Here is a 25,905-nt window from a genome sequence, read left to right on the forward strand (position 1 = left end):
GATTGAAGGTGAAGCAGATCATGGGAGAAATGTGTGTAAATTTGACTGACATATAATTTGTAAGGTGATAAAAGCAGAAGACTAAGGATGCAGTAATGCTTAAGAGAAGCATGGTATGTAGGTTTGTTTAGGAGGAAGAGGGTGTGTGTTATGTCTGTGTTTTCTGTTCATTCAGAACAGTGCACACTTAGCATACATTAAGTGTAGGCTTTATTGAATCTGGCCCTTGCCTAAAAACCTTAAATATAACTTAACATAATTTGTAAAGTGTAACTTTAAAACAACCAGACTAATTCTGAATCAGGACCTATAAAACATTCTGTATACCACTAGTTATGAATACTGATTTCTGTCAAAAGGTATCAATTAATGAAATTCATATTGCCTATAAATCTATGGAGTAACAGTTGGAAAATTTCATTTTTGCAGTGGTTTATTAATGTTAACCTTCATAAATTCTTGAAAGTTATACCTAAGATGCATAAACATAAATATAAATTCATCATTAAAGCCTATTGTTTCAGCTTCACATTGCCAAAACAGAACCCTTGGTGAGGTATGTTGATAGGAAATTGAAATTATTTTTTGATGAGCATAATTATATATTAAAGGATTTATGGAATTTTCAACAACATATGAGCAGTATAGCATTTGATGAGCATGAATTATTTGTAACTAGTAATGTTCAGAATTTGTTCACACTCATTCCCCCTGATATAGGAATGGATTGTGCCTTGGTGGTCATTAAGTTTGATAGAAAGGTTAACTAGCAAGGACATTAGGTTGATCAGTCTATGCAGAATGTGCTGGATTATAATTACTTTTATTTTGAAGGCAAATTTTATCATCAACTTAAATGGGTTGCTATGCGGAAAACCTCAGCCCCCATATATGCTAATGTAGTATGGCAGTGGGAACAATTTTTTGTTTTGTTTTTAAATCATGTTTGAAAAATTATATCAAGTTATATTTAAGGATTTTAGATTTTTTTTGTTTATATTATGGATTGGTGGTGATAACGTGTTGATTGAGTCGCTTTGAATTTTTTGAATCCTCCACTTATTTTCATAGATTTGTGCACAAAACATCATATGATATCATGTAGATTACTTGCATGTTATAGTTTATAAGGACATGAATAATTTGAAATTTGGGTCTAATATTTATAGAAAACAACTTTTTCAAATGCTTATTGATACTTTATTAGTAACTATTCTAATTGGCAGAAAACAACCTTATTAAGGGACAAATGATAACTTTGTCTAGGTTAATTGTTGATAAAGAGTTTGAGATTGAATTAAATCATTTAAAAATAATGGTTATAAGTGGAGATTATTTTTAACAGTAACAGCTGGTTGACACATTAGCTGAAGAAATTAAGAGGTAGAGATGCAGATATTTTTCTCCACTTTTAGGAGGGAAAATATTACATTATTTAGTAAAGTGAGATATAATAGGAAAGATTTTTAAAGACTAGTTCCTTGTATATACTTAAGTGAAAAATGTATTATTTTAGCTAGCATTAGAAACAAAATTGCAAACACTATTAATTTAGGTAATATTACTAAACTGGGTGAGAAACCTAGTTTTGTTTTTACAGATGTAATGAATATGCAGATAACTTAAAAACATATAAATCATTATAATAATGGTCCACTACAGAGAAACAAATATCTAAGAGTGAAGCATGTAAGTATTGTAATTATGTAAATGATGGCCCTTGTATTTCTCTAAGTACATATTTCACAATTATTTCATAACCACCAGTGTGTAAGTGTAAAACAAAAGGAGGGGATATATTTGGCTATCTGCCTAGCATATCAAGAATTTTGTGTGTGGGGAAAAAATGAACAGACGTTAAGTCACTACATTTATGAACACATATATGACATTAAAACTCACGTAACATCTAATACTTTACATAAACATTCCACTACATGCAGTGTGTCTTTCGGCTTTTCCCGGTTAGGGGTCGCCACAGCGGAACTCCGGTCCGCTAATGATTGGCAGTTGATTTTTACATAACGGCTTGCCAGGCCTGACACACAACCTTCAACGAAGGTATGCCCATTCATGCATGTCTTCACGCAGAAGACGCTCTAGCTGAGAATCGAGCCAGACAGTGTCTTACTGTGAGGCGACAACGCTACCGCAGCACCACCACCACAGTCAATAATTTTAATAATTTTTAATTTTCTCTGGTGAACAAGGTTATAAAGTCACCAAGGGGGGCAATTGGGAGAGCACTTTAGATTATAAAGAGCTATGGTGGCATTTATTATTAAATGCAGCTCCACATCCAGGTTTAAATAAGCAAATATTATTGCATTGAGGGCAGCTAAGTTAAAATAAGACTATTTATGTATCATATGCATTTGAAGTATTTTTATTAATTAAGTATTTAGTAGTGTGCATAAGTTTGTGGATTTATATATTATTTTATGTATTTTAAGAGGTCAGCTGATTTAATCACATAATTTCCTATATAAGGAAATGCTTGCATACAGAGTGTTTGGTTATGATGAAGTATTAACATGTCTTTTATCATAAGACAAAAGCACTTAACCCATTTCTAATAAATTAGAGTTGTTTCCTTTTTGCGATGTGCTTTTTTATGTGTGGGAAGAGACTAAAAAGATAATACAAAAACTGAGGAATTGGAAACTCTTGTTTATGGATATGGATAGTAAGATACAAACAGTGAAAATATTTTTAGTCCCTTTAGTTTTGTATACAGGTCAGGCATATTTTACCAACCATATAAGAAGTTGTATATAATAATTAATAACAAATTGAAAGAATTTATCTGGGAGGGGAAGAGGAGACAACAGGTATGTGGGATAAACTGATTCTCCCAATAGAGCAAGATGATTTAGAAATACCTAATTTAAAGGGATGTTTTAGAGCTATATAGTTCAAGTTCATCTACATAACACAAGCATAAATTCATAGCTCATAGTGGAAAATGGTGATAATGAAGTGGAGGGAGGTTCAAAACATAAAGAGAGAGAGAGTGATATTTTGGATGCAGATCCTTGAGGAGAAAATAACTATACATAGTATTACATTCATAAATTTGCAGAAATATAAGATGTAAGAACTAAGCCATCACAGGATTGGAAAAAAGGAAAATTTGCTAATAGGTATGACTGTACGTAGGGGTACATAAAATAGGCATGAGGGGGCTGAAATTTATAGGACAAAACTGGGAAAGGAACCAAGGCATAGGGAGTTAATTACTTGAGAGGGAAAGGTAATAGAGGCCAAGAAGAAGTTTGGATATCAGGTTAGAGAATGCCTTCCCTACCAGGATCTGATATCAGAGTATAGGCAAAGAGAAGGGGATAGGGGAGTTGTAAGTGTAAAACCTGCTTTGGGAGAATTTTCAGTTGAATCTAGAACAGACATTGGGGGAAAGGGGAATAATTAGTAGGGCATATGAAATATTGCAAGATAACTATAAAATTCAACCAGATGAGATTAGAAAAGATTGGAAAGATTGAAAGACTGGAAAAGCAGTTTACAAGGGAACAATGGGAGGACATATGTATGACTCTCAAGTATGCAAAGTCCCGAAGGTTTAGTATTTTTGTTTGGAAGTGTTTGCATAGGTATTTATACACACAGCAGACTTCAAAAAACTCTTCCTTGGGTAGAAAGCAAATGTTGGAGGTATGATGGGGAAGAAAGAAGTAACTGAACATGTGTTTTGGGAGTGTAATAAGCTGGCAGATTAAAAATAAAATCCCCGCAGAATACGCTGTCTGAAATATTGGTGGAGCAAATGGCTACAGCTAAGAATTTTTTTTCTTTTTCTTTTTTTTTTTTTTTTTTTTTTTGCTGGGACACAGGATCTGAATTACCTATAAACAGTAAGGCCTTAGTAAGTTAAATTCTGTTGACTGCCAAAAAGCAGTTACTAGAAAATGGAAATCAGAGTTTGAACAAAATGTATTTGAAGTATTGAATATTGTAAAAGAGATAAAAGTATTTGGAAATGTGAGCTTTAGAAAAGGGAAGGTACAAATTACATAGAAATAAATTTAATTTGTCAAACAGTATGTGAAAATCAATGTTCAGGAGGAGAAGTGGGGTTTGAGGAAAGGCAGGAATTGAGCAATTTATGTAATGCTGGACTGAATGGGAGTTGTAAAGAAAGAAAACACATATGTAATATATAAAGTATGTAACTGAAAAATGTTAATATGGCTTGTTTTCTTGTCTTTTAATATATGTGTGCATATGTCTTTTAAATAATAATTTAATAAAGGTGTTAAAGTATTTGATTTAGAAATTAAAAACTATCTTTTTCCTTTCTTCTTTTGTATGCTTTCTTTTTTATTCCATTTTCCTTTCCTTTTTTGGCGGATGTTTTCTTTTCACATAGAGGAGCTACAAATATTTACCTTCCTTATCCTCACTGAGCCTCTAGTACCTTTACTTCCTTTTGTTTTTAGGGAAAGTTAATTTTAGCTTTAATAATAAACAATGAAATTAAATATTCTCTAACTAACCTTTAGCAACCTCCTATCTAACATAAACGTCCAAACAGATGCCCATGTTACTTGGGGATGCAATTGAGTTGGGTTGCATGGTTAGGCTTATAAAGGCCCCGGTGGTGATTAACCTAGTATATTCCTATGGGACCTACAAACTGGGAATTTCAGCATGTACCATGGAGAATAGAACAAGAACTAAAGGTAAATTCTTTAATATATCATGCACATACTTCTCAACCTAGAAACATTAAAATCTGGACAAGGCCCATAAAAATAGAAACAAATCTGTATGCTGATTACCATCTGATTTGCATACATAATTACATAACCCCATCCACTCCAATGGAATTGTGGGATACCAACTTTCAAATGTAAACTGAAGAACAGGCAACCAAAATATAGCACCAGAGTCCCCCTGCAGCCACTCCGATGTCCCATTACCTGGCTATTTCACCCCATTACCATAAACAGTAATGTGTGCATACTGCTTTACTTCTACAATGATTATTTGGATTTTATTTTTACAGCACAACAATGCACAAACACTATAAAAGCAATACTGTCTCACGATGAAAATAGACTTGGCATTAAAACTTGTCTTCCCTTGAAACTTACATTCATTGAAACAGCATTGAAACCCACACCGCATCCAAAGAAAATGCATCTGGCCAGTGGTGGATAAAGATTATCTTTAGGCTGTTTTCAAATCATTGGCCCCTTGCACGCAAAACAAGAAACATACATGTGTTCTTTTCTTTGATGCACCTTCCTGACTTTATTAAATTATATTCCTTGTATAATGCAGCACACTTGTTAGACAGAGTGCATTTTAAATTTATTGTTTAAACATTTTTCCAGTAGACTGTACTGTAAGCAATGAAACAAAATGCATAAACCAATAATGCCAAAACTGCCCAATTTAGAACATTTTCATCATAAAAGTCTACTTCCACACCCACACTATAAATAGAATGACAGCAGTTTAAGCCATAGGCATCTTGCACAGCTTCACACACATTTTCAATTTCATTTTTTTGGAGGGGGCAAAGGGTCAAAAACCAGGGACACATTTTTAAACATTGCTTGTATAATGTTGTAAAGTTGCTAGAATAAAATGCGTTACCACCATGCATTTCACTTGTAAGTCTTGAACCCAGGACCCTATGCACTACAGTCAGAGCAACATACCACTGTGCTAAATCAGCCGCTTCCTGAAAAATAGGAAGACTGAAACTTACTGGCTATCATTTAATGAATTCATTTTTCACTTCTCACCACAGCTCTCAACTTCTTAGCCCAAATAACCTGGACAAACAAAGCCAATAATGGGGGAATACACAGTTAGTTCTCACTATAGCTCTCAACTCTTAGCACAAAAAAACCTGGGGAATGCAAATTCAGTTCTCACTATAGCTGTCAACTCTTAACAGAAAACTTGGGGGAATACAAATTCAGTTCTCACTACAGCTCTCATCCCTTAGCAGAAAATACCTGGGGAAATACAAATTCAGTTCTCACTATAGCTCTCAACACTTAGCAGAAAATACCTGGGGGAATACAAATTTAGTTCTCACTATAGCTCTCAACTCTTAGCAGAAAATACCTGGGGGAATACAAATTCAGTTCTCGCTATAGCTCTCAACTCTTAGCACAAAAAACCTAGGCAAAGTTCACAAGTGGTGGTGACTAGGGACTTTAAGCTCTTTTTACCCTGTACTGAAGGTACAGGATTTAAGCCTGATTACCTCTGCAAACCAGGTATATTGAATGGGGGGCATTTTCACACACACACGCACACACACACACACACACACACACACACACACACACACACACACACACACACACACACACACACCTTACTGCAGTTCTTTATTCCGCCGACATCCCGTTTGTATGACCTTCAAGCTCTGCTCGCATATAATCCATAAAGTAACTGTTAGCTGCTCGCATATATAAAGCTCCGCTCCACATAACCGTTAGCTCAGCTGTTCCTGTTCCCGCTCACATTTGCGGACAGCTGGAAATGATGTCTGCAAGTCGTGAGCTCCTTCAGCTCAATCCCGACTGGCTGGTAGCCCTGACGGTGCTGACATCATCGTGCGTGTGATGATGTCATCGCTGACAGCGCCTAAACTGAAAAACAAAAGGAAAAAAATGGAAATTAAGGGGTGCTACTCGGGAATCATGACACCCCTTCATTTGGACCCCAAAACTCAGTAAAAACTAAGTAATTCTGTATGGTTGGGAGGTATGATCATACAGGCTTTAAAGAGGTACTCAGATGAATTTTCAGAAAGTATTTACAAGTGAGTTACATAATATGAATCTGGAAGAAGATAAAGTAAGGAGTAATGTTCTAGTTATAGTAAAATACAAGGCTATCATTTTGCTGACTATTACAAGGCTAGCCAACAACCAGAAGTTGTACTTAAAAACTGTATCTGTATCTGCATCTGTGAGGTAAAGACCTTTACCATTATGCCAAACCCTCTTCCTAGAATTGGTCAGTTGGGAGTTGGCATAATGGTCAACGTGTTTGATTGACAGACAGAGGTACAAGGTTTGATTCCCACTAAGAAAAATTGGCTAGGCTTAAAATGGTTCACAGGGGCATTAAGCCTAGTACTTGTCTATGAACCTATGAATATAATAAAGCATTTTTAACATATGGCTTTGTGAACACATTGAGCAGGTGCATAGAGTCGTGATTAGAATATCTACTAAAATCATTCAAAATGGTATGTACAGTGGAACCCTAGCAAATGCAAGAAGATGATTGCTTTTTTCATCTGAGATTGTTTTGATAGCCAGGAAGATATGCTGCTCGAAATAGCGAGCTAAAACTGGATAAAAAAGTATCTCTAAAAAATAACTGTTGGTGCCAGGAATGATATAAAGATTGCAGTATTTAATGCCGATTTTGTAGAAAAACTCAACCCAATGAGATGCATCCTCAGGGATCCACCACCCCTTTCCCTAATAAGATTGTGTTACAAAGCCCCATTTAAGTTTTGTTTGCTATTGAGATAGTAAATGGTGAGGATGAACCTAAAATAACTAATAAATATTTTCTTTTCCATTTTCTTTTAACATTAGAAATTATACAATCAACGTCTGACATTATATATAGCTCAAAGTAGCCACAGGGTGATGCTGCTTGCCCAGGGTCAAGGCTTGGAGCCACAGCTTAATTTTACACCAGCAGTTTTGGAGTTTGGACCTGTCTTGCCATACAGTCCTGGGGAAGAAGCTGACATATTGGTGAAAAATCCATGCAACTTTCCAATTGAGTTTTATTCTCTAGAGTATGATAAGCAGTACATTGAAGAAGAAAAGGTAAGAAAATATATAATTAAAATGATTTTAGTATTCCTATGAATTTTAGTTGTATGTTTTTATGTATGCATTTCTTTCTTTTTTTTTTCTTCTTTTTTTGAGTTTTGGAAGTGAAAAGTTTAGGTGGTCTACCATAACAATAAAAGTTATAAATAAGAGAATATTGAATTGTGATTAGTAAATGAAGTCACTTGCTCAAGTTTATGTGCCAGCATAATGACACGTGAAATTTTGAGTGTTTTTACTTAATCCTAAAATTAAAAAAAGGAAACACAGTTTCACAGATACATTAAGGATTTTCAGGGTACATGTTGTGGTATAAAAACAGTGCCCAGGTATTTAAAGCTCAAGATCAACATTTCCAGAGATTTACTGTTATAAATAGTAAGGTATACTCTTATATCCATTGATGTGAAGTTGTTCTAGCTTACCATTCATTCTTACAGATGGGTTCTGAGCCAATCCTTGGCTCTGAGCCGGCCAACTACAAAACTCGGGGTCTTCAGACAGCTCTAGGCAAGTCCCTATCTTATGATACACCACGTGTTACCTCAGATCTAGTTTGCCGCTGCAACAGATCAGAGGTTTCCTCACAGCTCGGGCCAGTATAGAAAAATTTATCTTTATTAATAGTTTTTCTTGCAATTTAATAACTTTAAAACATTTGTATTAGTATGTAGTTTAACTTCTTATAGTGACTTTTATAGCCTTGTTGGCCTTTGTTTATTAGGCCTTTGTTATTTCCCTTCCCTTCTTTTGGTGTGCCTTAGCAGAGTGTTAGTAGTTTAGAAGTGTGTTTTAACGCGTTTATAGTTTATTAGAGTGTGTTTCTTCAGCTTTAGCAATTAAACTCTATTTAGTATTATAGAACCCATTTGTTTTTTTTTTAAGGGCTGTATTAATAACAGTGCTTAGTGGATTAAAGTGTGTTTACTAGGTAGTTAGTAGTTTATAGCCTATAATAGTGTGTTCTAGCTATTAATAGTTAGATTCTATTTAGTGTCTTAGAGGCAGTTGTTTTAAGAGCTGCTTATATCTTAAAATACTTGTGGTTTTTGGACTTGTTGAACACTTGTCTTTGTGACCTTATATCTTGTTTTTGGTGTACTTTTAAAAGGAAACTGATTATTATGGCTGATCAGGGAAAACCCCCCCAAGTCTGGTTTTAAAAAATGGCCAAAGTGTGGACAGGAGATGTCTGTGACTGATAGTCATGTCAATTGTGTCTACTGTTTGGGTGCCCGGCACTTACAAGATTGTTGTTCCATCTGCCATTCTTTTAGTAGCAGGGTTTTGTATGAGAGAAAAAGGAAACTAATTGACTGAGGGCTAGTAAAATCATCTTTTCAGGAAGCTTTGGGTGACCAAGATAAAGCTGGCAAATCCCTGAAATCTACTAAGTCCTGTTCATCGGAGCATAGATTTTTCGGATCCAACAACATCTAAAAAGAAATCGACATCGACTCCACAGCCTTCGGAACTGAGTGTCTTAACTTTTTGGAGCCGGTCCCCAGTCCTGGAACTGGTATCCGAAGTACTTAAGTCACCTATCCTACAATCAGCGGCACCTTCAATCCACTCTTCTCGGTCCTTAACAAGGCTATCTGATTTGGATGTGGATCGTGTGATGCAGAAGTTGTTACAGGCACCGGTGTTTTGGAACTGAAAACTTTTCCTCCATCTTCTTTTCCTCCTTCGAGCCATACCGGTCCTTTGGAGCTGGAGGAGTTAGAGCTGACTATTGTGGAGCCTTTGGAACTGGCGCCTGCTCCAGTTCCATCGATTACGATTACTTGGACCTCTTTGGAGCCCATCGAGAAGTCTAGGAGCCATCAGTCGCTGGTCAGGTCCAGGAAGGATAGTCGCACCGATCTTTTGGTTCCAGCTTTAACTCTCGGGGCATCGGCTCGGAAGAGTTCGGCTCCTACCTCTGGACTGGAGCCCGCTGTCCCAGTGCCGAGGGAATCCTCTGATTTTATGTAGTCCTATCTCGCAGTAATTCTTGCTGGATGGGTTCGGAGCTAATCTTCGGTTCCAACTCGGCCGATACAAAAGCTCGAGAGCTTTTACTGGCTTTAGGCTTTCCCCTATCCCATGGTGCACCACAGCCATTCCCCAGATCTCATTTGCCGCGAAAGCTTCGAGGTTGTCTTCTTACTGGCTCATTGGCTAAGTGAAAATTTTCTATATTTTTGACTATATTTCTTCACCTTTTTCTATTTAACTAGTTTTTTCTTTATTATCCGAGTGATTGTCATGAGTGTTTGCTTCCCTTGTCCCCCTTTTCTTAAGGATTGTACTGCCCGTTTTAGTTAGAGGGTCATAGTTGCCCATTTAAATTAGAGGGCCTTTCCTCTCTGTGTGCTAGTCCTTCTCCTTCTATATATTAAAAAAAAAAAAAAAAATATATATATATATATATATATATATATATATATATATATATATATATATATATATATATTTCTTCTCTGTATAGTTGTACTATTGTTTTTTTGTTGTTCCATTCTTATTTCTTCTCAATAGAAATATGTCTAAGGATAAAGACAGAGAACATAAAGAACACCGCTTTAAAAAATGCGACAGATGTTCTCAAAAAATGTCATTGACTGACAGTCACACCAGTTGTGTGTACTGCCTTGGAGAGGCTCATTTACAAGAACCCTGTACTTTCTGTCATGCTTTCAGCACCAGGGTTCTTAATGAAAGGAAAAGGAAACTTATAGATAGGGGCCTTATGACTTGTTCTTGCCAAGAACAGCTAGAACAAGGTCAGACAGTTCCTAAAAATCATAAAAGGAAATCTCCATCAGTTCCGGCTTCGGAACCATCAAAGAAATTAAAAGCGATGGAGCCGAAGAGTTCTGGCTCCAATTCTGTTTCTGTGCCATCTGTTTCATCAGTGTTGAGACAACTTTCTCTGTCGAGTCACTCACCTGTTTTGGAACTGGTTTCACCAACGTTAAAATCTCCTATTTTGGAAAAGAGGAGATCTCCATCTATCTCCACCCATTCCTCCAGTACACTTTCTGTTGAGGATGTCGAGCAGGTGGTGAAGAGCTGCTCTGTGACACGGCGCTGGCAAAATGTTTAGCTTCTCTGGACCCAAAGGCTTCAGAGTTGTCCCATCTTCAGTCTACTGCTCCTACTCCAACTGCTTCACTCTTGGAGTCTAATGCTTCAGGTCCTTTAGTGCTGGAACCTTCGGTTCTGAGAATTCTTCCTGCTTCCTTAGAACCGATAACTCTATCCTCATTGGCTCAGTCTGGAGCCGGGGGATCTGGGAGCCGATGCTCTCGGGTCGACTCTTAGAGGGATATTCACCCTAGTTTTTCTTCGGAACCGACTCTCCCTCTCAGTGCTTTGGCTCGTGTGAGCTCTGCTCCCACGTCGCCTTCGGAACCTGCCCCTCCTGCTCAGAATCGACCTTCTGTTTCCTCGGAGCAGAGGGCTTCTTCAGAGCTGGGTGGTAAGGCTTTCAAGGTGATAGAGAAAGCTTTGTCTAGTGCTAAAGCCCTGCCATTCGATCCGATGTCCCTACAGCAGCTGGCAGCAACCTCTTCTCCCCTGCTTGCCCCTAAGCATAGGGACCCAGAGCCCCAGGGAGCCCCCATTGGAGTTGTCCCCTCTTCTGAGACCTCCACAGATTATCCCTCTGGGGCAGTCCCTCGGAAGAGACTTTGTAAGAGGAAGCACATTGACTCACCTGAATCTGTCACTTTGGACACTGATTTGGATGAGTCAGAAGGGTCCCCATGATCCCGCTCTGAAGATGTCTCCTTTGCAGACATCCTTGAAATCCTTAGACAGAGGGGTGATTGGAAGACCTCAAACCCTACTGAGGATGAATTAGTTTACCTTGAGGCTTTTGGTTCCCAACCTTCCACCTCCTGGGTGACACCGCCATATGACCAACTTTTAGGGGTCATAGCCCTGAAAGCTTGGACTTCTATGGACATAATGGAGCCTGTCTCGAGGAGGCCAAACAAATTTATGACCGCTCCAGACAAATCTTTTCTAACTAAGGGAGTACCTGTGGATACTATGGTGGTAGAAAGAAGGAGTTGTCAGAGACATCCTCAAATATCTATCCTTCTAATAAAGAGTCTAGGATGATGGATAGGTATGGAAAGAGTACCTTTTTTCAGCAGCATTTACTTACAATCGCTGAATTACCTGTCCAATTTTACTAGGCTTCAAAGGGATCTCCTAAAGGAGTTGGGAGATACCCTTCAGGGTTCAGTAGCTTCGGGATCCACTGACAAGATATCTGCGCAGCTCTCCACCTTTACCTCTATTGCTAACTGGAGGCTGATTTCCATCTCCTTTGATGGTTCAAGTCTTTTTGGACCTCAAGTAAAAGAGATTTTGACCAGGTGCGAGCAGGAAGGGAAAACCTTATCTGCTGTTTGAGTCTGTTTCTCCCTTCCTTCTAGACCCTATCCCAAGGATCAAACAGGAGGGAAAATGTGGTTCCATAAATCCCAAAAAGGTTTCCCCTCAAGTCCAAGGTCAGACCTCCCCTAGAGGTAGAGGGGAGGTTATAATGGAAGATGCAGCGCTCCAAGTGGGGGTCCACAACACCAGGGTGATAGAGATGCTTTCTCTGATTGTCCCTTTCATCGCCCCTGAGGGGTTGTCCCACTGTCCATCTCTGGAGGCAGTCGGGGGTCATCTCTCATTGTACCCAAGTGCCTGGCTACAAATTTCCCAAGATCGATAGGTACAAAATATAATTTCCAGAGGTTACCTGATACCTTTTATTTCTGACCCCCCTACAAATCAGTCTTTACCAGATGTACCACCCAATTAAATAGACCATGCAACATCAGAAGTCATCTTGTTGTTTCAAAAAAAAGAGTCATCCAAGAAGTCCCCACAGAGCAAATAGGATCCAGAACTTACTCACAATTCTTTTTAGTTCCAAAAAAGACCGGGGACTGGAGATCAATTCTAGATCTCAGAAAGCTAAACAAGATCACTCTACAGTCAATTTTTCTGTTTATCAGAAAAGGCAATTGGATGTGCTCCATAGATCTTTAGGGCCCGTACTACCATATCAAAATGGACAGGTGCTCCAGAAGACATCTACGCTTTTGGCTGGGAGCCAGTCATTTTCAATTTCAAACACTGCCCTTTGGCCTCACTACAGCCCCCAGAGTGTTCACCAAATGTATGGTGGTGGTCACGGCTCACATGAGACATCAAGGATTCCAGGTGTTTCTGTACTTAGACAACTAGCTCCTCACTGCTACCAGCAAGCAACAACTAATCCAAGCCAGGAACGAGGCTCTATCCTTGTGCACCAGATTAAGAATTACAATAAATCTAAAAAAATCTGCTTTATCTCTATCGCAGTGCATTGCTTCTTACGCTCAGACATAGACTCAATCACCATGACAGCAAAACTGACACCAGAAAGGATAAAATCGTTGCACAACCAAGTCAGACTCTTGCTGACCAAAGACAAAGTACAGGCCAGGATAGTTCTTCAAGTCCTAGGGACTATGGCGTCCACCATTCTTTTAGTTCCCTTAGCCCATCTACACATGAGAGTACTTCAGTGGCTACTATTTGCCCAGTGGTCAATGCAGGGTCTACCCTTGTCCCACCAAATACTCATTACGAACTCTTGCAAAAAGGATCTAACATGGTGGTTACATACAGATCAGCTTTATCTAGGTTGTCCCCTTCTTCTCTTTCAGCAAAATGTAGTCTTGACCACGGACGCTTCCCCAGATAGGGTGGGGGGGGGCATTATCTGGGAATGACAGTCCAAGGTATCTGGCAGGATCACGAGAACCACTTGCACATAAATGTTCTGGAGATGAGAGCAGTACTATACGCGTTGCACGCACTTCACAGTTCTCTTCCCACCGGGGCAATTGCGATTCAATCAGACATCATGTATGTAGTGTGGTACATAAACAAACAAGGGAGAACCAAATCTTACGCACATTGTTGAGAGGCACAAAGAGTATGGAAATGGGCGATGGACACGCAATGCTTTCTGGTAGCAATGCACATTCCCAGGAAGTCCAATGTGATAGCAGACAAACTGAGTCGAGCAATTCTGATGCCTCATGAGTGGTCCCTGAAAACAGAAGTTGCAGAAGAGATTTTCCACAAATGGGACCACGCTTGCTGTGACCTATTTGCCACATACATGAACGTCAAATGCAGCAACTACTTTGCCCTCATTCCCCATCCGGAGTTGTCACCCCGGGAATGCTCTGGTCAACAGTTGGCCTCTGGGACTTCTTTCTTCCCTAAGATATGCTCAGAACATAATCTAAACACAACTATTGAATTACCAGTATTCTTCCCAAATTACAGTAATACATCAGAATACAGACTATATCAGTTACATGTCCATAGAATTCTCTGATTTTACCTGCACAGGGCTAAAGATGTTAGGAAATCGGATCAGTTGTTCCTTTCCTTCTCAGACAAAAACAAAGGCTTGCCCATCTCCAAGGTAACTCTGTCTAAATGGCTTTCAGGCTGCATCTCATTTCCTTACAAAAATGCTGGGAAACAACTACCTGCTAAAGTAAAAGGCCATTCAACTAGAGCAGTATCGGCTTCATATGCCTTCAAATCAAAACTCTCAATTGATACCATTTGAGCAAGACCTCATACCTTTGTCACTCATTACAAATAGGATTTGGCCTCCTGGGACAGGTCATACTTTGGGTCCTCTGTGCTGAAGAGTCGCTTTGCTTGAGCCACCCAGGATAAAGGTGCTGGGGACGCTGTCCCATCCAGCAAGAATTACGGCGATATAGGACTACATAACATTAAAACATTATGTACTTATCATAATGTTCCATGTTTGTAGTCCATCACGCCTACATTCTTGCGTCCTACCCACCTTACCCCTTCCTGTATCCTGGAGGAACTGGTGGACTATCCATTATGCTGTCTGACCTTGTTATAGTTGTCTGTCCACATGGCATGGACAGTAAATCAAAGTCCTTTTTTTGTATGTACATAGTTATTGATAGTATAATTAATATTATGTATTTAGTTACTTTCTTGCAAACAAGATCTGGGGAATGGCTGTGGTGCACCATGGGATAGGGGATAACCTTGAGCCAGTGAAAGCACTCCTGAACCCATCCAGCAAGAATGTAGGTGAGATGGACTGCAGACATGGAACGTTATGCTAAGTACATAACTTCTTATTTCTTTGAATCCAGGGGTTCCTTCCCACCAGAGCAGAGGTACCTTTGAAGCCATGCAGAGAGTAATGTCCCCCAGGGCATCCGCAACTTCAGGGCCGACTACATCTCCCTAAAAGTGCCTGTGTCTACTTCTGCCTCACAGATCCCTTTGAAGCGTAGAGACCCTGAGCCTCAGGATGCCCCATTGGATGGTTCCTGCTCTTCTGAGACCTCACCAGAAGCTCCCACTGATGAGGTTTCCAGGAAGAGAATTTGCAAAAGGAAGCATCTAGACTCTCCGCAGGAGTCTATCAACTTGGATGAATTAGAAGGGTCACCACGGTCCCCCTCTGAAGATATCTCATTTGCAGATATCTTGGAAATTTTAAGCAAAGGGGTGACTGGAAGCCCACCAACCCTACTGAGGATGAGTCGGTCTACCTGAAAGCTTTTGGGTCTCAGCCCTCCAACTCTTGGGTGTCTCTGCCCTTTTATGAGCTTATGGAGCTGGTTTCAAGAAGGGCGTTGGAGTCTCCGGACACCATGGAGCCTGTCCCTAGGAGGCCCAATAAATTTATTTCTGCCCCTTATGATAAGTCTTTTCTTACAAAGGTAGTGCCTGTTGATGCCATGGTGGTGGCGGCAGACACCAAAAAGGAGATGTCAGACACTTCTTCCTCTGCCCATTCTCCTAACAGAGACTCTAGGATCATGGATAGATACGGGAAGCGCATGTTTAGTTCAGCGACTTTTGCCATGCGTTCACTGAACTACCTCACATATTTTACAAGACTGCAAAGAGATCTCCTTAAAGAGCTTGGAGATACTCTACAAGGTACGGTAGCTGAGGGAGCTACAGACAAGGATGCGTCCCAGCTTGCTACCCTTAATTCCATAGTGAACTCGTCCATGCATCTGATTTCATATGCAGCTGATGGAATGAGTAGGGTGGCGGGTACAGGAATCGCTCTTAGGAGACACTCCTGGATGTGCTTATGTTCCTTTTCAGAGCCCTTTAAGTCATCCTTTGTCAATACCCCTTTTCATGGCTCGTCTCTTTTCGGGCCCGAAGTTAAGGAAACTCTCAACAGGTGTGAGCAGGAAGGAAAGACTCTGTCTGCCATCAGAGTCCATGTTTCCACCCCTACTAGACCGTACCCCAAGGGTCAAAAGGGAGGAAAGATGTGGATCTGAAAAGCCCAAAGAACCTTTCTGGACACATGTGATGAACCCCCCTCCAGGGGCAGAGGAGGGGGCAATAATGGAAGACGCTGTCCTCGTGGCAGAGGGGTTCCGCAAAATCAAGGTGACAGAGATCAGTTCTTTGGGAAGCCCTGCCAGCGCTCCTGAAAGGAGGCCCGACTGTCCTACTCTGGAGGCAGTCAGGGGTCGCTTATCTTTTTATCCAGATGCCTGGCTCAAAATAACAAATGACAACTGGTTACAAAGCATAATTTCCGAGGATATTTTATTCCTTCTCCAATCCTTCCCCCTTGATAACAAAAATCCCAGACGTTCCACCCAGTTCCAGGGAACAAGCAACAGTAGAGGCCCAAAGGTTGCTAGAAAAAAAGAGTCATCCAACCAGTCCCAGCAAACCAGATAGGATCCGGAACTTACTCGAGAGTCTTTTTAGTTCCAAAAAAAACAGGGGACGGAAGATCTATTTTGGACCTCAGCAGACTGAACAGATCTGTCAAGCAAGAGAAGTTTGGGATGGTCACGCTTCTTAGGGAAAGACAATTGGATGTGCTTGATAGATCTCCAGGATGCGTACTACCACATAAAAATGGCCAGACCATCCAGGGATCATCTGCGCTTCCGGCTGGAAGCCAATCATTAACAGTTTCGAGCCCTGCCCTTTGGTCTCACTACAGCCCCACAGTGTCCACCAAATGTATGGCAGTGGTCACGGCTCACCTGAGGCATTTGGGATTCCGTGTGTTTCCATACCTAGATGATTGGCTCCTCTCCGCCACCACCAGGCATCAGCTTATACAAGCCAGGGACACCACACCCAGTCTTTGCAATCAACTCAGGATTACTATAAACTCAGAAAAATCTGCCTTGTCACCATTTCAACATATTGTTTTTATCAGAACAGATTGGACACCACCACCACCACTTTAAAACTTCCCTTAGAAAGGATATCAATACTTCGTTAGCAAATTCTGAATGTCATTTCCAGAGACAAGGTGCCAGCCTCAGAAGTGCTAGAATTGTTGGGTATGATGACAGCTGCAATAATAGCAATTCCATTGTGTCATATGCACATGTGGATTCTTCAATGGCTTCTGTTCACACATTGGTCTTATCAAGAGCTCCCAGTGTCACATCTCATTATTCTAACAAACACATGCAAAAAGGATCTTCGGTGGTGGTTGACCTCTCTCCAAGGCACGATAGGTCGTCCTTTTATCCTACCCTTACCATCGGCCACAGTGACCACGATGCTTCTCTGATCAGATGGGGGGGCATTTTAAGGGAAGAACAGCCCAAGGCACATGGACCAAACAAGAGACACATCTGCATATCAATGGCCTGGAGATGAGAATGGTACTCTTGGTGTTGCAGTACTTACAGGACTCTCTCCCTCTGGGGACAATTGTGATTCAGATGGACAACATGTTGGTGGTCTGGTACTTAAACAAACAAGGAGGAACCAGGTCCTATCCCCTTTTTGAGAAGCCCTAAGAGTGTGGAAGTGGGCTACATCCACCCAGCACTTTCTGATAGCAACGCACATCCCGGGGAAATCCAACATGATTCCAGACAAACTGAGCAGGGCAATTTTGTTACCTCATGAGTGGTCTCTCAAAAAAGAAATAACAGAAGGAATATTCCGCAAATAGAGCCAGCCTTGCTGTGATCTTTTTGCATCCCCCATGAACATAAATTGCAGAAGCTACTTTGCCCTGATTCCCCATCTGGAAGGTTCCCCAAGGGACGCACTCATATACAGTTGGCCTCCGGGTCTCCTTTATGCATTCCCACCAATTCCCCCTGATACCCAAAGTATTACAGAAAGCCAAAGCCCTGGGAAGGACCATCATTCTAATAGCCCCTCATTGCCCTCGTCAGATTTGATTCCCCTTCCTTCTATGTCATCTGTTGGAGGAGCCTTGGATTCTGGACCCAGTTCCGGACCTTCTGATGCACTCGTCGGAGGCTCTTCATCCCTCCCTCTCTTCAGTCCCTAAAATTGACAGCTTGGCTGTTCCAATTCCCAACATAGCCAGGTTCTATAACCTCTCAAATGAAATGCAACATATCTTAATATCTTCTCATAAATCCTCAACTAGGAAGTTGTACCTCAGCAAATGGAAGATATTTTCCATATGGGCTTCTCAGAATAACATTGACCCTTACCAAGCCTCTATTTCCTCCATATTAGAATTTTTGACTATGCTTTTCAACAAAGGAGAGGCGGTGGCTACAGTTTGTGTGCAGCTTGCCACCATCTCTAATTTTCATCTTGGTACTGAAGGCTTTAACATAATGTCACACAAGCTATCCAAAGCCTTTCTCAAGGGGACTTTCCACCTTAGACCACCAGTTAAATCCCCGTATACCCCCTGGAACCTAAACTTTATACTCTCACGCATTATTCTCCCACCTTTTGAGCCAGCTTCTACATGCAATTTGAAATTTTTGTCTTAGCTACTATCACGTCTACTCGAAGAGTCTCAGCTATAAGCCTTGTCCATAAAATGCCCATATTTGGTTTTTCATGCTGACAGAGTTTCACTGCGAACAAATCCTTCATTCTTACCTAAAGTTTGCATTGAAGCTAACCTTAACCAAATTATAGACTTACCAGTGTTTTTCCCTAAACGCATAAACAGTTTGGAGTATATGCTGCACAAACTTGATGCTCACAGACAGCTCAGATTTTGCCTAGATAGAACCAAAGAATTCAGAAGATCCAAACGTTTTGTTTCCTTTTCAGATTCCAGAAAAGGTATGCCTGTGGCAAAAACAACCCTATCAAAATGGTTATCTGATTGCATCACTTTCACTTACTCAGCTGCCAATTTACCTCTACAACAAAAAATTTAAGGCTCATTCTACCAGAGCTGTGTCCACATCTTCTGCTTTTTCAGCTAGGCTACCATTAGACAATATTTGTGCAGCAGCCACTTGGTCAAAGCCTCATACCTTTATCACTCATTACATAGTTGATAAGGTCTCCAGGGACAGAGCCTCCTTTGGTTCTACTGTCCTGAGAAACATACTTCCGTGATCCACCCATGGAAGATGGTGCTTGGGACGCTACCCATCTATAAGAATGAATGACGAGACAGAACAACTTCACATAAAGAAGTTATGTACTCAACATAACATTCCATGTGAGTTGTTCTTCTCGCCTTCATTCTTACTTCCCACCTGCCAACCCCCTCCAGGTTTTTTCGAGGACCGAGATTCATGTTTTATCATGGTTGCTTTGTCTTTGCTATAGTATTTATCTTAAAAAAGTGACAGAATGGCATATAGTATTACTAGAGGCAGAAAACAAGATCTGAGGTAACTCAAGGTGCATCATGGGATAGAGACTTGGCCTGGAACTGTCTGAAGACGTCGAGCTTTGTAGTTGGCCGATCTGGAAGAATGAAGGCGAGATGAACATCTCACATGGAACGTTATGGTTAGTATATAACTTCTGTTTTCTTAATAATGCTATTGACATAGGTCCTGATTATTTATTTATCTATTTTATTTTATTTAACATTTGTTTACCGGGAAAGTCCAACTGCACACAGGTCCTTTTTCCACGGAGGACCAGGGAGAAAAGCTCCATGAGTAACACTACATTTTAATGCACACATTGCAATAATCAATAAAGTATAAAGTAAACAAAATGTAATATACATAAGAAAATACATATTTATTGCATCTTGACAACAAAACCAAGGCTTTGAACATAGCTAGTACTATTTGTAAAGTATGACTTATGCCAAGATATAAGGTTAAGACAGGTTAGTAGGAATAAAGGATTAAATACCAGGGAAGAAGTTGGATATGGTTGGGCTATACTTTGATGTATCGGAGCATTCATGAGGGGTTAGTACAGGAATAGTGCCACTTATTATGTAGATAGGCTTTAAGTGATGGCTTAAAATGGTTAGTGAATGAGATTGAGAGAATGGATTTAGGAAGGGAGTTCCATATACGAGATATATAGTTGGAAAATAGAGCTTCTCTTGCCCCTTTGTTGGCCTTGGAGACGGTGAGTAAGTTCTTATTGTTAGAGCAAAGTGGTCTACTAGAACTGCAAGGAAGGATAACATTTTGTATTGCAGGAGTTCTGGTTGGTTGTGTTACAATTCTGTGAGTTAGAGAGAGTTGGTTGTAAAGAATAATGTTGGAAAGCTCAAGCCAGTCTAGTTTCCTTAAAGCTGTACAATGATATGTTCTATATGGGCAGTCATATGCAAACTTAGCAATTTTATTATAACATGCTTCTAGCTTAGATAAGTCAGTTTTCCTTAGATTAGTTAAAATTGGAGAGGCATTTAGTAGAGTGGAGAGAAGATGGGTTTGTGCTAATGTAATTTTGGCCGTTGTGGTCAGGAACCTTTTGTGCCTATATAGACTTCCAAGTTTCTTATGGAATTTTTTTTATTGTTAGGGAGACATGCAAGTCAAATTTTAGGTTATTGTCTAGTTCCACTTCAAGAAGCTTTGTATGGGTTGTCGGGGAGATGATAGTATTGTCTTTGGCTATTATGTTAAATGGTGGGCATGAGATAGTTGTCTTTTTAGGTTGGACGAGTAATACTTTAGTTTTGTTTGGGTTCAGAATTAGATGGGGATTGGCTAACCATGTTTCAACATAAGCGAAATATTTCTATGTTTGAGAATGAAGAGCTGACAGAGAAGTGACAGCACAGATAGGTGTTGAATCATCTGCATACTGTATTATAGAACAGTGTGGAGTAGCTGTGGTAGATTATTAGTAAACAGGGAGAAAAGGGGAGGGCCCAAGATAGCTCCTTGGTGGACACCAATGGATAAAGTAAGGCGTGGAGATAGCACGCCCTGCCATAGAACAGATTGTTGACGGCCAGATAAATAGTTTTGAAACCATGCTGTGGCAGATGGTGAGAAGGTTAGTTCAGTTAGTACATCTATTAGTTTGGAATGGGAGACCATATCAAAAGCTTTTGATAGGTCTAGAAAGATGGCAGATACAAAGTTGTTATTTCTGTGATGGTTTACGGTATTAGTGAAGGATAAGAGAGCTGTAGTGGTACTATGTGATGGGCGAAACCCATGCTGAGTGAGAGAAGTTTATTTGTTAGGAAGAATTTCATGACCTGGAGATGAATGCACCTTTCGATTAGCTTAGAAAGAGGTGAAAGAATAGCAATTGGCTGATAGTTTGTCAGTTCTGTGGAAAGTCTCCCTTTATGAAGTGAGATTACATGGGAAATATTCCACAGTTGAGGGACCTTGTTTTCGAAAATGGATCTGTTTATAAGGATTGATACTGGGAAGGCTATAGATTCAGCTGCAATTTCGAGGTATTCACTGGGTAAGTTATATATGGCAAGTGTAGTAGATTTTAGTTTCTGGTGTAGTTTTTTTTTATAGTGGCTGTAGGTATAGTGGAGAAAGAGAACAAGGCATTGCTGGTTGTAGACTGGCTGGTTTGGTATCAGGAGTAGGGGTTTGCTGCTTAGAAAGAGCAATTATAGATTCAGTAAAATATTTGTTAAAAATGGTAGCTATGCTATTGGAATTGTTGTGGATGTTTGACGTTGGTGTAATAGATTATCCTGGGTGAAGGATGGAGTTTATAGCCGGCCAGAGATTTCTGAGGGTTTTTTGATATGTGTTTTGAATGTTATGATAGAAATTTATTTTGTCCTGTTTTATATGTTTTTTACCTTATTTCTAAGTTCCTGATACTGTTGTTTAGAAGCTACTGTGTTAGTCTTATGCCATAGTTCCCAGGCTTTATCTCTAGTTTTCAGAACTGCTGTAGTGTCTCTGCTTAGCCAGGGGGCGTAGTTTTATTTTACACTGATGGTTCTAACAGGTGCATGTGCATTTAATATATTTAAAAAGGATTTATTAAAGTGGTTTACTGCGTCATCTAGGTCAAGGTATTTGAGTGGAGTCTAATTGCACCTTTGTAGGTCAGCTAGGAAGTTGTCAAGATTAAAGTTATGTTTTTTTTTTGAGTTGTTTAAACATAGTAGGTTTTGGTGGGAATATGTGTTGTCGTATAAGAAATGTGGGTAGGTGGTCGCTCAGACCATCAGGAAGGCAACCTGATTGGAATGAGTGATGGGTGTTATTTAGTAATATCCAGCCAAGGTTGATTGTTTTTTACTAGCTTTATCTGTTCGGGTAGGTTCTTGAATATCTTGTGTAAAACCATGTAAGTTTAGTTGTTGGATGGGGTGATTTGTATCACGTGCAAACCAGTCTAAATTAAAATCACCAAATATGAATGTCTCCTGGGTAAGGGTACTACTTGCCCAGTGCAATAGATATTCTATAACTGGGGCATTATTTCCAGGTGGGATATAGCAGCCAATTATATTAAGTGTTTTTCTTGACTTTATAGTTAGTGTGGTATAGATGATGTCTGCACTGTCAAGTTGTGGAGCTTTGCAGTCAAGGAAAGTTAAACTGAGATGGTCTTTAAAAAATATAGCAACTCCACCTCCTCCTTTGTTGAGTCTGTCCACCCATAGTATTGCGTAACCTGGGGGTAGTATTTCATTATCTTTTGTACTTGGTTTTAGCCATGTTTCAGTGATTATTACTATGTCTGTGGACATTAAGACATAGACATTATCAAGAAGTTATGCTTAAACAGGATAAATACTTGCAGATTAACATAGCTAAAATAGTAGAGCATGATTCAGAAAACTGGTTGGTGAGAGAATGTAGCTTTTGTATCTCAGCTGCCTTAAGAGTGCACTGCATAGTTTAAGAAGCATGATCTTCAAGGCTTGCATTAGATATACATCTAGCAGGCCAAATGTGCAACCACAGCCAATAAAATGCATTTTGCATCTTTTGCTATTTGTACTCCAGACACTTTAAAACCTTACCTGGCAGCCAGCTTCAGCCTGATATATCATTGTCAGGTTGTTATAGTAGTGGTGTGACAGCACTGGCTCATCAAAGCATGTTGAATTACTTATTTGGGAGTGCTCCAATAGGAGCCCTCTTTATGAATCACTTAGCAAAGCAGTAGAAGCCTGGTTGCTCCATTTACTGTACTGTTCTTCTGAGTTTCTGCAATTGGCTTCTAATCTCAAAGATGCTACATTTATCACATTGTTACTTGGTATTGTTTTGCATTATATTGTATCATTATATGTGAAGTTGTTCAATCTCGCCGTTCATTCATCACTGATGGGTTCAGAGCCGATCCATTGGCTCCGGCACGGCCGTTAGCAAGCTCAAGGTTTACCAAAAGCTCGAGACCTAGCCCCTTATCCCATGATGCACTGCCTGGAATACCTTAGATCTAGTTTGCCTTGGCACAGAGCTCGATTCCTTTTTGGAGAAAAATAGGATTTACGCAAGTTAAATTATTTCTTTCAAATAACTAATTTTTATTTATTGTTATTTACTGTTTACCCCTTTTTCCCATCTTATCTTTTGTATTAGGAAAGTGTAGTTTTTTTGTTAGTTAAGTGCCCCCTGGGCCTACTTGTCAGGGTGTAGTTGTGAATTAACAACTAAGTCTATGGTTAACAGCAGTTGTCTTTATTTTAGTTGTGCAGTAACAACTTCTTTAGAATTTTTTTAGTTTACTCTATAATTTGAAGGATGTCACAGGACAAGGACAAACGGCCTAAATCAGGCTTCAAAAAATGTCCAGATTGTGGACACAAAATGTCCATCACCGATGGACATACGCAATGCGTATATTGTTTGGGCTTATATCATCTTCAGTAGTCTTGTAGCATATGTCATGCTTTTCCTCCAAGGGTTTTGCTGGAAAGAAAAAGAAAATTAATAGACAGAGGCCTGCTCAAACATTCCTTTGATGGGGTTTTGTCTAGCCAGGATGGGGCTAGTCAGTCCCCTATATCTTCAAAATCTTTATTGGCTTCTAGTTCTAAGTCATCGAAGCATAAGACTGCAAAATTGGGAGAATCTGCTGGAAAATCATCCTCAATGCCTTCGGAGTTGACTGTTTCTGTTGTTCGGAGCCAGCCTATGTCCCTAGAGCCGGTATCCGAGACTCCTGCTTCTCCCCTTCTTCAATCTTTGCCTTCTGTAAAATTTTCTAGGTCTTCTGTCAGCCTTTCTGATTCAGACATGGATCGACTGGTGCAGAAACTGCTAAAGGCTCCAGGACTTCCCAAATTGTTGTTGGCTCTGACCGTTGCATCGGAACCGAAGACCACTGTTATGGACATTTCTACTCCTCATCCAAGCCACACCAGTACTTCAGAGCCGGAGGGGGCAGACCTGATTCTTGTAGAGCCCGTGGAGCTGAGACCTGCTTCTGCACTATTGGCTCCATCTGCTCGGACTTCATCGGCGCCAACTGTGGAGTCTAGGAGCCCACGCTCTCCAGTCTGCTGCGGAGGAGGCAGTCGCACTGACTTGTCGGTGCCGACTCTCCCTCTCGGGGCCTCTGCTCAGATGAGCTTGGCTTCTACCTCGGGTTCGGAGCCCATGGCTTCGGTGCAGAGGGAGCTGGCGGTTCCTTTGGGGACTTCGGTTACATCGTGTCACAGTCATGAGGCTATCAGAACCAAGAGGAGAGCTTTGTCCCCAATGACAATCTCAACTTCAGGTCTAGCCTCTTTTTCCCCTATAGCTGCTGGGTCTGCTTCTGTTCCTGTCATCCCAGCCCAGCGTCGTGACTCTGAGCCTCAGTGGTAACGGCTCACCTGAGGTGTCTTGGATTCCAGGTGTTAACTTATTTAGACGATTGGCTCCTTTCCGCCACCACTAGGCATCAACTAGTTCAATCAAGAGACCACACTGTGACTCTCTTGATTGAACTAGTTGATGCCTAGTGGTGGCGGAAAGGAGCCAACTAGTTCAATCAAGAGACCACACTGTGACTCTCTGCAATCAGTTGGGTATTACCATCAACTTCAAAAAGTCTACCTTATCACCATCACAGCATATAAACTATATAGGAGCAGAGTTAGACACCTCAACCATCACTTTAAGGCTACCATTAGAAAGAATCTCTCTGCTGCATCAGCAACTCAGCTCTCTAGTATCAAAGCCGAAAGCACCAGCATCAGAGGTGTTAAAAAGTTTGGGTCTGATGTCTTCTGCAATCATAGCCATTCCTCTAGTGAGAATGCATATGAGAATACTTCAATGGTTACTTTTCACTCAATGGTCTTACCAGAAACTTCCCATGAGTCACACAATATTGATCACAAACTTGTGCAAGAAGGATCTTCAGTGGTGGTTGACGTCTCTTCATGTAACCGTAGGACGGCCATTTGTATTTTCACCTTCAATAGCCACTGTGACCACGGACACCTCCCTGATAGGGCATTATCAGGAGAGGACTGCCCAAGGCACATGTCAGTGGTCTGGTATTTGAACAAACAAGGTGGGACCAGATCCTACCCCTTATGCCAAGAAGCCCTCAGAGTTTGGCAGTGGGCTGTATCCTCCCGGCGTTTTCTGTTGGCAATGCACATCCCGGGAAGATCCAACATGGCAGCAGACAAACTGAGCAGGGAAATGTTATTGCCTCACGAGTGGTCCCTCAAACAAGAGATAGCAGACAGGATTTTCCACAAATGGGGCCAGCCTTGCTGCGATCTTTTTGCCAGTCACCTAAACACCAGATGCAGAAGCTATTTTGCCCTGATCCCCCCTCCCAGGGAGTCCTCAAGAGATTCACTTGTACATGATTGGCCCCCGGGTCTTCTCTATACATTTCCACCAGT

The 25,905-nt window shown here is 40.5% G+C and overlaps 1 protein-coding gene across 1 annotated transcript in view; it reads left to right on the forward strand.

Annotated features, from left to right (window-relative positions):
- HYDIN (HYDIN axonemal central pair apparatus protein) overlaps positions 1 to 25,905 on the forward strand; it is a 6,673,197-nt gene that overhangs the window by 3,218,446 nt on the left and 3,428,846 nt on the right. Inside the window, exon 35 of the mRNA XM_044079523.1 lies at positions 7,599 to 7,838. Within this exon, the coding sequence (XP_043935458.1) occupies positions 7,599 to 7,838 (240 nt within the window). The remainder of the gene's footprint in view (positions 1 to 7,598; positions 7,839 to 25,905) is intronic.

The sequence above is a fragment of the Protopterus annectens genome, chromosome 8.part0, assembly GCF_019279795.1.
Source record: "Protopterus annectens isolate FY-2018-M chromosome 8.part0, PAN1.0, whole genome shotgun sequence".
NCBI lineage: Eukaryota > Metazoa > Chordata > Ceratodontiformes > Protopteridae > Protopterus > Protopterus annectens.